Source organism: Populus alba, chromosome 9, assembly GCF_005239225.2.
Source record: "Populus alba chromosome 9, ASM523922v2, whole genome shotgun sequence".
In the NCBI taxonomy this organism is placed as follows: domain Eukaryota; kingdom Viridiplantae; phylum Streptophyta; class Magnoliopsida; order Malpighiales; family Salicaceae; genus Populus; species Populus alba.
This window is the reverse complement of record NC_133292.1, coordinates 2,131,141-2,145,728: the sequence shown is the minus strand read 5'-3', so window position 1 is coordinate 2,145,728 and position 14,588 is coordinate 2,131,141. Positions and strand designations below refer to the sequence as shown.

The 14,588-nt window shown below is 32.6% G+C and overlaps 1 protein-coding gene across 1 annotated transcript; it reads left to right on the top strand.

Annotated features, from left to right (window-relative positions):
* The first annotated feature begins 2,969 nt into the window (after positions 1-2,969).
* LOC118034713 (auxin response factor 18) lies at positions 2,970-7,481 on the top strand. Its single transcript, XM_035040066.2, has 5 exons — positions 2,970-3,389; positions 3,490-4,566; positions 5,827-6,734; positions 6,913-6,979; positions 7,240-7,481. Exons 2-5 carry the CDS (start codon positions 3,496-3,498, stop codon positions 7,267-7,269), a joined length of 2,076 nt encoding a protein of 691 aa, XP_034895957.1. The 5' UTR covers positions 2,970-3,389; positions 3,490-3,495; the 3' UTR covers positions 7,270-7,481.
* Positions 7,482-14,588: the final 7,107 nt, after the last annotated feature.

The following is a 14,588-nucleotide window of genomic DNA, read 5'->3' as shown; positions in this document are numbered from 1 at the left end:
TATTTACTCCCTGATTATTACAATAACATTAACTTCTTTGAAATAAATAACATTACATATTCTGGTTAGTTAATACGTTCCGGTGGCTTAAAAAATTTGATATTATGATTGTCAATTGCATCAAGGAAAATCCACGTATCGTGTGCATTATTCTCTCATCTAACCCAAACAAAAGTAAATTGCATGTCATAGCTACATGTAGTCATTACATTTTGTCCCAATACACATTTTCTATTGATAAATAGTATTTGATTTTCTGCAGATACACACACTTGCACATGTGTGCCATCAATAACACCAACACAATTCTGTATGAAAAACAATAAGCCTTAAGCATCAGTGTTTAGTTATTAAGCTCAAATTTTTTTCAAATTATTCTTGTAAATTATGATTAAAAAATATGTTATTGTTACCTTAAAAATAGGCATATATCTTGGATTGTTCATAATTTCACACGTTATAACATCAAATGCGAGCACACAAACTGTTCTAATAACTTCATTAAAATATAAACTAATAGTTTCTCTAGAATGTTGAAATTTCTTTTGAACTTTCTTATTTAAAGCTCCTAATACTAATGTATATACATAAATATTCTAACCTTCTTAAAAACACTAATCCTTCTTAATGCTTTTGACTTATGCCGACTTTCCAATTCAAAGTAAAGACTTTGAAATGTCATCATCACATCCATCATAAACAGGTTTACACATCATTTTCAATGTTCATGTACAATTTCATTCAACCATCGCATTCATGTGTTGTGCGAAATCATAAATGATTCTTTATAAATATAATTATCATAGTATATTGCAAGAGCTCCAGCAGTGCATAATACTAGTTTACGACGATCAAACTTTCTACTCCAAAACGTCTCATCTTTCTTATCTAAATCATTTTTTTCATCATAATCATCATTGTCATTAAGAAATTGCTTTCATTCCTATAGTGACAAAAAACAAAATTTTTAAGATAACACAAGAGAAGGTGAAAATGGGTGGAATAACTTTCGCATGTTTACTTTAGCAAGATCTATTAAAGTATATGACACTAGTTTGTCAAGACATAATAGAAAAAAAGAAAATACAAATAGATCTGCATGAAGGAGATGATGCTTTTTAGAAGAAGATGAGGGAAATTTGATTTGGTTTGATGAAAAGAAACAAGGCATGCAAAAGATGATCCCCTAAGGGTTTTTCAAATAATATAGAGAGAAGAGGAGGGTGCTCAGGAAAGATGAGAGTAGAATGGCTTGTCAATGACAATGTTTGGAAACACTCGTTAAGTGTATGTTTAGTAATACAATGTTTTTTAAATAAGAATGTATAATAATTTTTTTTTTTTTTTTTTTCATGAGCATGTTGAACCATGAAAAAAATCTAAGAAAGTTAATTTAATATTTTATCAAACAAAAAATATTTTAAAAATAGCTTAAACAAGCACTACATGAGTCTCTATTTTTGTGCTCATCCGATCCATTCAAGTGAAGTGTTGTGTAGCTATGGTTTTATATATATTACATACTATATAATATAAATATATAAAATTTGATTAAATATAGAAATCTTAATTGTTATACACAACAAAAAAATAAGAATAAATGATTCATTAAATTAATAAAAATAAGTTTTTTTAAAGTAGTGTGATCGCGATATGACCCTGTAGGATGTCACAAGCAAAAAAGCCAATGGTGTCCAAACAAGCTATGTATTAAACTCGGTAGGTGAAAGCAGGCGAACATAACTAATTTTAGAAGGGTGTTTAGGAATGTAGTATTAGTTGTTTTAAAAGTTTTTTTATTCAAAAATAAATTATTATTTTTTTAAAAAAAATTATTTTTGATATTAGCATATCAAAATGATCTGAAAACACCAAAAAAATATTAATTTAAAATAATAATAATAATAATAATAATAAAATAAATTTTTTTTAAATATTTTTAAAACATAAAAATAAACAAGAATTTAAAAGGAAACAAAGAAAAGAACATGTATATTTGTTGAGTTGTGCTGCGGAGTGGAGTGGCCATTTCAGAATCGACATTTTGGCTGTGATTTTAGTTTTTAGTTATGTTTGATGATACTTTTAAATATAATATTATCAGTTTTTTTTTAATTATTATTATTCTCAAAAGTCATTTATAGCTATTTAAAAATAATAGCATGATAGCTTTTCTAAGAAGGACCGTAAGTTAGGGCCTATTTGAGATTGTGGTTGCGATTACAATTTAAATTATTTTTCATTTAGAAATATATTAAGATGATAATTTTTTTTATTTTTAAAAAAATATTTTTATATATCAGTGCATTAAAACAATCAAAAAACACTAAAAAAATTGAATTTTTTAGAAACGAGGATTGGCCTGCATTTTCAAATAGTTCTTAAAGATCCAAAAAAGAAAAGTGAAATAAAAAACAAAAATTTCAAATGTATGTTTTATTTTATGTTTTAAAAGTGTTTTTGAAAAAAATTATAAAAAAAGTATTTTTTATTTTAAATTAATATTTTTGGTATTTTTCAGATTATTTTAATTTATTAATATTAAAAATAATTTTTTTAAAATAAAAAATATTATTTTAATATATTTTCATTAAAAAATAATTATTATTACATTTACAAAAACACCCTCGAGGAGACAATGATGACGTTATGCAAGTGTGTTTGGATGTAATGAAAAGAGCAACGGTCTGGGACTAGGGAGAGAGTATTGTTTTGGAGTTTTGCGTTGAATAAAGAGGGTTTCTTTGTGTTATTGCCCTTTTATGTTTTTTTTTTTTCAAATAAATTATTTTTATATTTTTACCTTAAATTATTTTTTATGTTTTAAAATATTAATATTAAAATAACTTTTGAAAAATATAAAAAAATATTATTTAAATATATTTTCAATAAAAAAAAAATCAACTACCAATGTTACCGGTACTCCCTGAATTATGTATGCCCACCCACCCTCCCTCCCGGTTACCAAAAAACACACGAATGAAGGGAGGGAGGGCGGGCGGTTGGGGTTGTCTCTTGTTAATGTGTCCAATTCTTTAGAGAGGAGAGCAGCCAAGCCGGTGGTAGGCAATTAGCATCTCATCCCATCGACGATTTTAATGTCTGTCTCTGTCCTCTGTCCTCTGTCACAGTCTCAGTCTCAGTCGTCCTGCATCTGGTTGTCTGTCTGTTTTTCTGTCTGAAATACAATGTCACATTCTTCGAAGGTGTGCCCCCCCACATCTCCTTCCTTTAATTGCCCAACCCAGCCCTTCGAGAATTGATGATTTATAATTTCATTCCAAGGAAGTAGTAGTAGAGTAGAGAATGTGGACTCTCTATCCAAACCAAGCTCCTGTTCTCTGTTAATAAAGGCACCGTGTGCTCCTTTTTTGGCCCTTCAAGAACAGGTGAGGTGAAAGATGGTTTTCAATTTAATTTAATGAATGAAGTGGCTTTTCTTCAAATTTAACAAGTTTCCGGTTTTTTTTTTTTTTTAAAACCAAGCAGCTAGCCATGAAAGAGACAGAGAAGAAGAGCTTGGATCCACAACTATGGCAAGCCTGTGCAGGAAGCATGGTTCATATCCCTCCACTCAACAGTATAGTCTTTTATTTTCCACAAGGCCATGCCGAGCACTCTCAATCCCCTGTCAATTTCCCTCAAAGAATCCCTTCTCTCATCCTCTGCCGTGTTGCCACTGTCAAATTCCTTGCCGACCCTGACACCGATGAGGTCTACGCCAAGATCGGCTTCGTCCCTTTACCAAACACCGACCTTGATTTCGCTCACGATAGGGGACTATGTGGTAATGGGAACGACAGTGACAGCTGCCCAGACAAGCCGGCCTCTTTTGCAAAGACACTAACTCAGTCTGATGCTAACAATGGTGGGGGTTTCTCTGTGCCCAGATACTGTGCAGAGACGATTTTTCCAAGGCTGGATTACTCTTCGGATCCTCCCTTGCAGACTGTGATCGCTAAAGATGTGCACGGTGAGGTGTGGAAGTTCAGGCATATTTATAGAGGGACACCAAGGAGGCATTTGTTGACTACTGGATGGAGCACTTTTGTTAACCAGAAGAAATTGGTTGCTGGGGATTCAATTGTGTTCTTTAGGGCTGAAAATGGCGATCTTCGTGTTGGAATTCGCCGCTCCAAGAGGGGGATTGGAATTGGAAGTGGACCTGAATCATCATTAACTACTGGGTGGAATTCCAACAATGCTACCTGTGCTATACCATATGATGGATTTTCACTTTTTGTCAAGGAAGATGAGATGCGAAATGGGGGAATGAAGGGAAGGGGGAGGGTGAAGCCTGAAGAGGTTTTGGAGGCTGCTGATCTAGCTGCTAATGGAAAGCCTTTTCAAGTCGTTTATTACCCACGATCAAGCATCCCAGAGTTTTGTGTCAAGGCCTCTTCAGTGAGGGCGGCAATGAGGATCGGTTGGTGCTCTGGGATGAGGTTCAAGATGGCTTTTGAAACAGAGGACTCTTCACGGATTAGCTGGTTTATGGGGACTGTTACCTCTGCTCAGGTTGCTGATCCCGTCCGATGGCCTAATTCTCCATGGCGGCTACTCCAGGTTCTCTACGTTGTCTTATCTCTGTTGTTGTTTCTTGAGTAAGAGTGTTGGATTGCTCCTGTTGCTCGATTGGCATTAAGTAACTGCTTTCTTCCTCGTACTAATTTATGTGGTTTTGCAAGTTTTTCTCAAATTCCAGTGTCTTTTTATTCTCTCTTCTGCTACCCTTGTTTTGCTTCAAATCTGAACCATGAACGAGTTTCCTTGAGATGTGAGTTGAGTTTGGAGATGGGTTATACATTAGGACCTAGATGCAAGTTGTTTTTCCAGGCCTCTTCCTTGCTAAATTACATACTTCCTTATGTCTTTCAATTCTTCAAGGATTAAATTTTAGATGTCATCCTCCTTAGGCTTGCTTTTAAACTTTTCGTTTGCCCAATTTTGTTTTTGTTTCATTTTCTTTTCTTTTTTTGGTAATCAGTTATTTCCTCTTCTGCCACTTCCCAACCTACTTCTACCTTCCAACTATTATATGATATGGCTGTATTTGATGCCCGAAAAAACACCAAGTTTTTTGTTGGTTCTAGACAAGTTGACGGCGTAATTTCTGTGGAAGTCATATTAGGAGTATTCTATACAGTTAAATGTCCTGATGGCAGTATCACGCAGCAGGACATGGCAAATATATGTAAATCAACGGTGGAACATTTGCTATCATAATTGAAGCTTCTGATGAGTTGAAACAGATCACAATACATGTTGAGTATCTACTCGATTGACAAGGTTCACAGCATTTCATTGGCCTTCAAGGTTTTGATATGGGGTTTTGTACTGCTAATATTTACTTGTTGAGGGTGCATCATTATTTTACTGTCTGCACAAATAGTTAACGTTGTCCGGCATGGCTTATTCATTAAATGATGTACAAATTGGTGCTCCAGAAATGGAACTCTTTGTATATTTTACCAGATAAATTAGGGATCACTGTACTGAAATGAATAGTTTAGGATAAATGTCGAAGCCAATTTTCTATCCTAGATGATTTCCTAAAGGTTTCAGAATTTTTTTTCCTTACCTGATCATGTTTTCAAGTATAGAACTGTTGCACTTTAGATAATTATGACTTGAGTTTGGCATCTGATGGATTCCTTGCTGATAATTGTTAGTTTCAGTATCAGTTGAATCTTGAAACTTTGAATTTCTGATTGTTCTTGCATTTGAAAATTTAACGTGTTTAAAATTGTTATTAGCTTAAGTGTAAATCCACATGGCCCTGCTTTAGCTTCTTGTTCTTGTAACTTTTACCGAATGGTGTTGCAGGTGGCATGGGATGAGCCAGATTTGCTACAAAATGTAAAGCGTGTCAGCCCATGGCTGGTTGAATTGGTGTCAAATATGCCAGTTATCCACCTCTCACCCTTCTCACCACCAAGAAAGAAGTCGCGATTCCCGCAACAGTTAGACTTTCCACTTGACCTCCAGTTTCGATTGCCATCATTTTCAGGCAACCCCCTTGGGCCCAGCAGCCCCTTGTGTTGTCTATCTGATAACACTCCTGCAGGCATACAGGGAGCCAGGCATGCTCAATTTGGAATTTCATTATCCGATATCCAGTTTAACAACAAACTGCAGTCAGGGATGTTTCTATCCAATCTCCAGCGGTTCAATCCGCATTCTAGAAATTCTGAAACTTACCTGACAGGTCACACAAACAGCAATGAGAATATATCTTGCTTGTTAACAATGGGGAACAGCAACCCAAATTTGGAGAAATCTGATAATGTAAAGAAACACCAGTTTCTACTCTTTGGTCAACCAATACTTATTGAGCAGCATATATCTCATAGCTGTTCAACTGATGCAGTCTCTCAAGTTATTAATGAGAGAAATTCATCTGACGAGTCTTCCAACAAGGAAAAAATTTCTGATGTATTACTGTCTGCACCTGGGAAAAAGATTCCACAAGTAAAGTCGTGCGGTACTGGGTTTTCATGGCACCAGAGTCTTCATAATACCAGTGAAATTGGCAAAGATACTGGTCCCTGCAAGGTTTTTTTGGAGTCAGAGGATGTGGGATGGACCCTCGATCTCTCTGCTCTTTGTTCTTACAAGGAGCTACATGGAAAACTGGCCAACATGTTTGGTATAGAGAGATCAGAAATGTCGAGCCATGTGCTCTACCGAGATGCGACAGGTGCTGTTAAACAGATTGGAGATGAACCATTCAGGTATCTGTTGTAAGGGAAAAGACAAACTCTTTCATCATTAGTTATCTTTTCATTTTGCAGACCTGGTATTTTGGGTTGACAAGACCTACTTGACTACTAACTTTGCAATTTTGGATTCAGATTCTGTGTTACTTGCATTTAACAGAGCTTGTCTTTTTTTCTCATGTTGGAAATGCAGTGTTTTTATGAAAACTGCAAAAAGATTGACAGTTTTGATGAACCGAGCTAGCACAGAAAGTTGGGAGGTAAGACTAAGAGGAGAAAAGAAGTGATTTTCATTTTGAAAGAGGAAATGATAGGCAATTTAGATGTATAGATTTTTTTTTTCCTTTCCAATGCATGCCTTTTTAGTTATTAGTTTAGGGAATTCTTTGAATCGTAAGACAAATAAAGATTTATTTTCTACCTCAGCACATGGAAACAAAACTCAAACAGAAATCTTCGCTCGATTTTTCGGTCAGTTGAACGTTTTTTACTTGATCAAAGTTGATGATCTGTCTTGCAGGACATGGATCACAGGGATGCGAAATGCTGAGAATGGACAAGAGGCTCCAAATAAGACAGGTTGTTGCATAACGCAATGTGGGATTTGAGAGTAGTTGCTGTAAAAGCATGAACATGTGTTGTAGAGTTTTCAGTTGTTCAAGTTATGTGTTTATGGAAGCAGAACATAGAACTCCCATCTTTTATTAAAGCTGGTGTCTGAACATCATGTTTCTTAATTAAATGCAAAGTAACTGTGCTGTACTCGTCACTCCCCGAGTTTTCATTTCATGTATATGTTTTTTGATTGTTGCATCTTCTGAGTCTCGAGTTCAATTTTTATATCTGAGCTTGCTGTCAAGTAGTGAGTTTTGGGGCATAATAGCAGGAGGGATGGCAGACAATTGGGGTGAGAAAACTGTGCACAGTCGAGGTGGTTGAATCATTTGTAAGGGATGACAAGCAGACAAGAACATAGGGAAAGAAACATGTGTATCATCCAATATGTCTCCTTCCCCATAATTTATTATACATGAAAGCTGATGCTGAAACAAGGCCAGCCCTTCCCTTCTACTCTTTAGGGTTTTAAAATCATTTGTAGGTGCCAAGTAGTTCTCGGTAAAATAGTTTCATAAAAGATTGTGATCTTAGCTTTTACGGTTTTTTTTTTCTGTATGGTTGTGGTTGTTTTTTAAATAATTTTTTTATTTTTTAAAAATTAATTTTAATATCAGCATATCAAAATGATTTAAAAACACTAAAAATATATTAATTTAAAATTAATAAAAAATAAATAAAAAATAAATAAAAATTTTAAAAAAAAATTTAAAACGCAGAAATAAACATGCCTTAAATAATGTGACATGCATGTTGTTTACTTTTTTGACTATTTACCAATGAAAGTTACGAATTACACGTAATTTTTTTTATTTAAAGAAAAAAAAAAAAACCCTTCCCGTATCCCTAGGTGTCTAAACTTTACATTTTTTTTAAGAAAAGCTAGATCACATATGAATAGAGTATTGATGTATTTGAAAATATAATAATAGTTATTTTTTAAAAATATTTTTTTTTAATTATATTAAAATAATATTTTTTTTATTTTTTTAAAAATTAATATATGATCCAAAATTTACTCAACGTTTGTTTGGAATGCATGCAATGCCAAACGGGATGAAGATTTAAGATTTTAATGTTTCTTAATCCATCATATATGAAGATTTAGATATATTATAATGGTTGATTACAGTAAATCAATCTTATGAATAAGCATTATATAAAGCTCACTTGCTGGAATACATCATTGATTGAAAATTTTTATATTTCATAATTGAATTTTATTTACCTATTTATTTATTTATTTATTTTAGAGGCAAAAAGAGATACGAAAGAGGTTAGTTTATGTGGTATTGTAATAGTTTTTATTTTTTAAAGTGTTTTTAAAATTATTTTTTTAAAAACATATTAATATGATGTTTTTATGCATTTATATATATATATATATATATTAAAAAAATACTTTTAAAAATTATCATATATAATATTTCCAAAACGCTGAAACAGTGAACTCCAATGAAAACAAACTCCTGAAAACATGAAAAAGTGTTGACTGTCACGGCCAGGCTGGAGTGGTTTAGTCTGCTTTTTATTATTATGATTATTATTATTATATAACACTAATTTTACGATCCCAACAAAATAATTAATTATAGAATGGTGGGTGCTCTTTGTACAGTGTTCTAACTGTTGGAGGGGAAATAAAATAAAATAAAAGGAGAGAACAAACTTCTTGACAGGACATCATTAATACTACTTTAGTACTAATAAATAACATACACACGTGGAGGTGGGACCCAAGACAACTCACGACATCCACATGCGGCTTCCATTTTGTGTCGCCGTTTTGGTGGCCGGGCCCTTGGTCCACCGCCATGCTTGGATTTGACTCCACCCTATCCACCTTGCTTACCCACCCTTCCACTCCATTGTTCAAAGTTGAATCCCTAAAATACTTCCATCATTTCCAATTTTAATCTCTCTCTCTCTCTCTCTCTCTCTCTCTCTCTCTCTCTCTCTCATATATTAATATTGTTTTTCTTTTTAAATTGACGATGATAAGGTTTTAAATTATTTTCCCATAATAAAATTAAAAAAAAAATTATTTGAGATTTAAACAACCCATTTGCATTTAAATTAAAGTGTTTATAAAATATTATTTTTGTTTGCTTAAATGTCTCTTAAATCTTAAGATCACACTCGTTTCTTACTTATTCTAAGTTGCATGTCAGATATTTTATATAACCATAATTTCACCATAATTAACCTATAAAATTTGTGATTTATAACATGAAACAATAACTCCATGAAATTCATATCAAAATAAATTAGAAAGCTTAATTCTAACATACCAAATATTGAAGATTGAAGAAAAAATAATTTAAAAATTCAACAAAAATGACTCAAGTAAACCTATATTGGTGATCAGTGCTATGCAGCGAGGAGAGCCAACTTTTTCTAAACACAAAAAAGTAAAAAGTTATGATGACACTATAATTCCTAAAGAAGCATGAAAAATTGAGACCCTGGTTATTAAGTCGATTGAGTTTAACAAGTTTGGTTAATTTAATAATATTTAAAAAAACAATTCTAATTTAATAATATGGAAAACAAAGTAAATCTAAGCGAATCTCTAAAACTTGGGTTAATCATCCAAATTCATGACCCGTTAAATCATAAACTCGAGCTCTATTAAGAAGCTTAATTCTCAATCAAATTAATGTTAAAAGAAGAAAAAAAAACAATCAATTAAAAAAATTACCAATGTTAAAAGGATCAAATCTAATGAGAAAAAAGAATCAAGGAGGATTAAATTTTACAAATCATCTTAATTAAAAAAATAGCAATCAAATTAACGTTGAATAGTGAAATAGAAAAAAACAATTAATTAAAAACTCTTACTGGAGCAAAGAAAATAACAATTAAAATAATAAGGATCAAACGTGATAGAAAAAAAATAGAATTATAAAAAAAAATCATTTTAATTAAAAAGAAATAGCAATCAAAAAGAATTTGGATCAAATTTGAGAGATGAAAAAAATTAAAGAATGACAAAATTGAAAACAATTTTCAAATTGAAGTGATTTATTAAAATAAAAAAATCTTAACTAGAATAACAAGGACTAATTTTGAAAGAAAGACAAATTAAAAGGTGATTATAAAGTTTTCAAAGGCCAAAGTACAATTCGAGAAGGAGAGATAAAACAATAAAAAAAAATCAAATGGCGTCAAATCAGCGAGGATTACCTTGCATGCTCCACTCAAAAAGATAGGCACCGCTAATAAGAATCATGAAAGACCAAGAATGGTTGTTTTAGTCGCTATAAGTCATCGCATGCGTCGCATGAAAATGATAGGGTGACTCACAAGTCGACACGTGCAATAACTTTTTATTTTTTATATTAATTAAAATATTAAAATATTTCTAAATTTAACTGAAAATAACAAAAAAAAAATCAAATAGAAAAATGAAAAAATCCCCTCTAGGGCTGTGTTTATAATTTTTGAACCCAAGAGTAAAATAATAATTTAATTGTACATTAAAAAGTGAAATTATGAAAAAAGCTCTTACAAGACAATCGAATGGGTTTTTTTCAAGAATATTTATGTCTTTTAACTGTGAAAAAAAATATGAAAAGACTGTATTGCTTCCTATCAATTCGAGAATGAGTAATGGACAATATAAAAAGACCCATTTACCCCGCCAGTTCATTGGTTTTTTAACCACCCTAGATTTGCTACACTGTATTGCCTCCTCCTCCTCCTCTCAATATTGGTGGCCCCATGAGACACGACGGCTTTAGCTCCCCTGGATTTGCTACTGCCCTTCAGTGCGTCCATCACAGAAAAGTTCTTTGGTGACCTGGTTTCCATATCAGATACTTGCATCACAACTGCTGCTCAAATACTGTATGTCCAGGCCCTTGCGTTAACTGCATTGCAAGATAACAGGCTTGGTCTGTCATCACAGCTGCTGCTTAAAGATACTCTTTAGCTTCTTTTTTACTCAAAAATCAATTGAATATAAGACTTAAATTGAGTGTTTAAGTTTTTGGCATCATGCAAGCACCAAAATCCTTGGGGTAAATATAGTACAAGAAATTATGAGTTTAAAGGAGATTATACATGTTTTATATGTGTGCCAAGAATGCTCAAAGTATGCCCTTGTTGAACATCCAAATTTCAAGACATGAAGAATTTCAGGCATCTGGGATTTCCTTAATTCATCAAAACTGTAACGCAAAGGTCTATGAGAAAGACTGGCAATTGTTTTACTTGTTAACAGCAGATACTGAGATTTTAAAATAAATGGCGGAATAAATTCAGCTAAAAACTGCCACAGCAAGAACATGGTATCTCCATGTTCCTGTCATCATCCTTGTTGTGGCAAATTCTACACTCTCCTGATTTTCTTTCTTGATGAGAGCGTGTTTGGAAGTGTGGTTGTTATTATTTTTCAAAGTATTTTTTACTTAGAAAAACATGCTAATAATATTTTTTTATTTTTTATAAATTATTTTCAAGATTAATACATAAAAATAATTTGAAAACATCAAAACATAAAACAAAAATTTTATTTTTTAAAAAACGCTTTTCAATCCTAATACCAAACGCTCTCGAACTCAACTCGATTGCGGTGAGAAGTCGATTGTGCTGGCTTTATTTGCAGAGGGTATGGCACAGTCGATTTTGGCTCTAGTAGCAGCAGCTTCAAGGGTGGATCAAGTGAGTAACCAATCCACCAGGAACACAAAATCATCCCTCATCCTTGAGACTGCACAGAAAAGGAAAAGGGCTCAGAGAGTTCTAATTGCGACATGCTTTGCACAGTGCATTTAATCGACCAAAATGATCATCTCTGCAATATTTAAAACATGCAAAATACTATTTTCTTTGCATTTCCGTTTGATATGAGCAAGAAAACAAAGAAGAAGACAATAACGTTAGATTAAAATTTACTCAATTGCAAAGTGGTCCATATATTATATTATTTAACCCCAACAAATCTCATTTAAGATGGAAAGCAAGATTTTGTTGCTAGAGATTGCAGAGATAAAGCCAAATAATCAAATTTGTTCGTTTCCTAAGAATCTCCCTTGGGAAATTATCTTTTCCTCTTCTTCTCGTTCTCTCCTTATTTCCCCCTGGTCATGTGATTGAAGAGAATAAAGAAAGAAATAGTTAACATTTAGCATTCTTAGAGAGAAAAAGAACGAGTTAAACATTAGGCTCGTCTCCCTTAACTAGTTTGTAATGAAACGAACTGGAAGTCTTAGCCTTAATATTTCAACTTGGAATGTTTTTTTTTTTTTTTCAAAAAAAAATCTTCTTAACCACTACTATACCAACCTTCTAGCATAAAATCTATCAATATGAAAATGTAATAAAGAAAAGAAAACATAGCATGATTTCCTCAAATTGATCGGCTAAGTGTGCAATGATTTCCCTTCCTTTCATGGATGATCGAGGTCTTGGTAAGAAATCACCACATTATCCAATTTTAAAGGCCAAACTTCCGACGGCACATACAACACCAGACTGACTTTATTGAAGATGATGTTGAGAATGTGGTGGTGCTCCCTATGCCTCCACCGATAAATGTCGAGACGGTGAGTCTCCCATGGTTGACCATCAGTGTGGTGAGCGAAGACACGAATATAGCCCAACTTGACAGGGAATGTCCAGGTGCTGAAGAACTCAACAATTAGTTCACCGAGGAAATCCCACGATGAAGGTCGAAGAAATCCTGGCAATAATGAAAAATATGGCCGTGTCGTGTATTGAATTAGAGGATGTCGAAGATGGGGAACTATATGTATTTGAGGTTATTTGTGTAGAACTAATTCTGGAAAATAGGCTTAAAAAAGAGTATTCCGAAAGTTGTTGAGTTCATATTTATAAAACCTGAATCATCTAGCAAGTTTACTCGAAACCTAAACTAATTTGAGTTGAAAGGGAAATGAGGTAAGTAATTGACCCGTTCTAACCTAATCAAAACTTCAGTTAACCCTCTGTGGTGAGTAATTAATCATTTAGATGGTGGACTAGTGGTAAGAGCTTGGGATCAAGAGGTTTGCTCCCTCTGTGGTCTTTAGGTTCGAGCTCTAAGTTGCTCATATGATTGGATTTACATGGTCGTTAACTTCAGGGCCCGTGGGATTAGTCGAGGTGCACGCAAACTAGCCCGGACACCTACATTAAACTAAAAAAAAAAAAAAAAAACTTAAGTTAACCCGCAACCCAGTCTTCACCTTGTCTTTAAATTAAAAATTTCTTCTTTACATTGAATAAATGATCGATCGAGAAATGGATATGTATAAAATCTCAAAAATTATTGAAAAAAAAATAAAAATAACAGATTTTACACATTAGAAAGTAAAATCTCTTTCACTAAATTTGGATCTAAATCATGTCTCATTCACAATGATAGAGTTGTGCACGACTCTGCTAAGACAGAATCAACACTGTCCTTGCCAGCTGTTATTTGTAACAAATAGATAGCTAGGTTTAAATTTGTATTTTATTCAAATGTGTTTTACTTAATTTGTAACTCTACAACTCTAATATTTATAAATATTACAGCACCAAATCAAGGATGTCAGGGTGATTTAATTTCTTTAAATGATGCTTCTAGTTCTAAAAATCTAAAACTTACTGAGTGGCAACAAATGGATTAACTTGTACTGAGCCTTTTATATTATTCCTTAATTGAGAAAGCCATGTCTGCTGTGGACTTCCACAATATAATTGTTTTTCATCCTAAGACTTTTTTTTTTTATTATTTTACCATTATTGGACCAAATTGAAAGTCAATTTAAGTTGATTTGTTAGGAAAGGGTAAGATTAAAAAAAGATAAGAAAATAAAGTGAAAAATAAAGTAAATAATAAGCTTTTTCAAACTTTCAGTGAAATGTTATTGTATTTCTCATACTTTTTAAATTATAAATATTTAGTTTTAATTTTTGAAATTTTAAACAAAATTAATTTCAGTCCAAAATTTTATATTTCCTTATTTTTCTTTTCATGGTTTGAGAGGAAAGAAAAAGTTGTCGGATTCCAGTAGTAAAGAAAAAAAATCATTGTTGACATTAAATCCGACCACCAAAATAATTAATGTTGGTGTACATGAGTTCTATTTCATTAAAGAAATCTCACTTAGATGTTTATCTGCTTTTAAATTGTCTAAAAACAATATCTAAGCATGAGAAGATTTCTTGTTGATTGATTTTATATTTATGTGCAGTTTTTGGGTTTTTTAAAGTAATGTGTCGATTTATTATGGTTTTTAGAGTATTTTTTAGGTATTGTTTGGT

What these genes read in the sequence shown, in the direction of transcription:
- LOC118034713 (XM_035040066.2), top strand. Translation starts at nt 3,496, where the DNA reads ATGAAAGAGACAGAGAAGAAGAGCTTGGATCCACAACTATGGCAAGCC. An exon ending in CTCCATGGCGGCTACTCCAG is followed by an intron (nt 4,567 to 5,826) that starts GTTCTCTACGTT and finishes ATGGTGTTGCAG; the next exon opens with GTGGCATGGGATGAGCCAGA. An exon ending in CTAGCACAGAAAGTTGGGAG is followed by an intron (nt 6,980 to 7,239) that starts GTAAGACTAAGA and finishes TCTGTCTTGCAG; the next exon opens with GACATGGATCACAGGGATGC.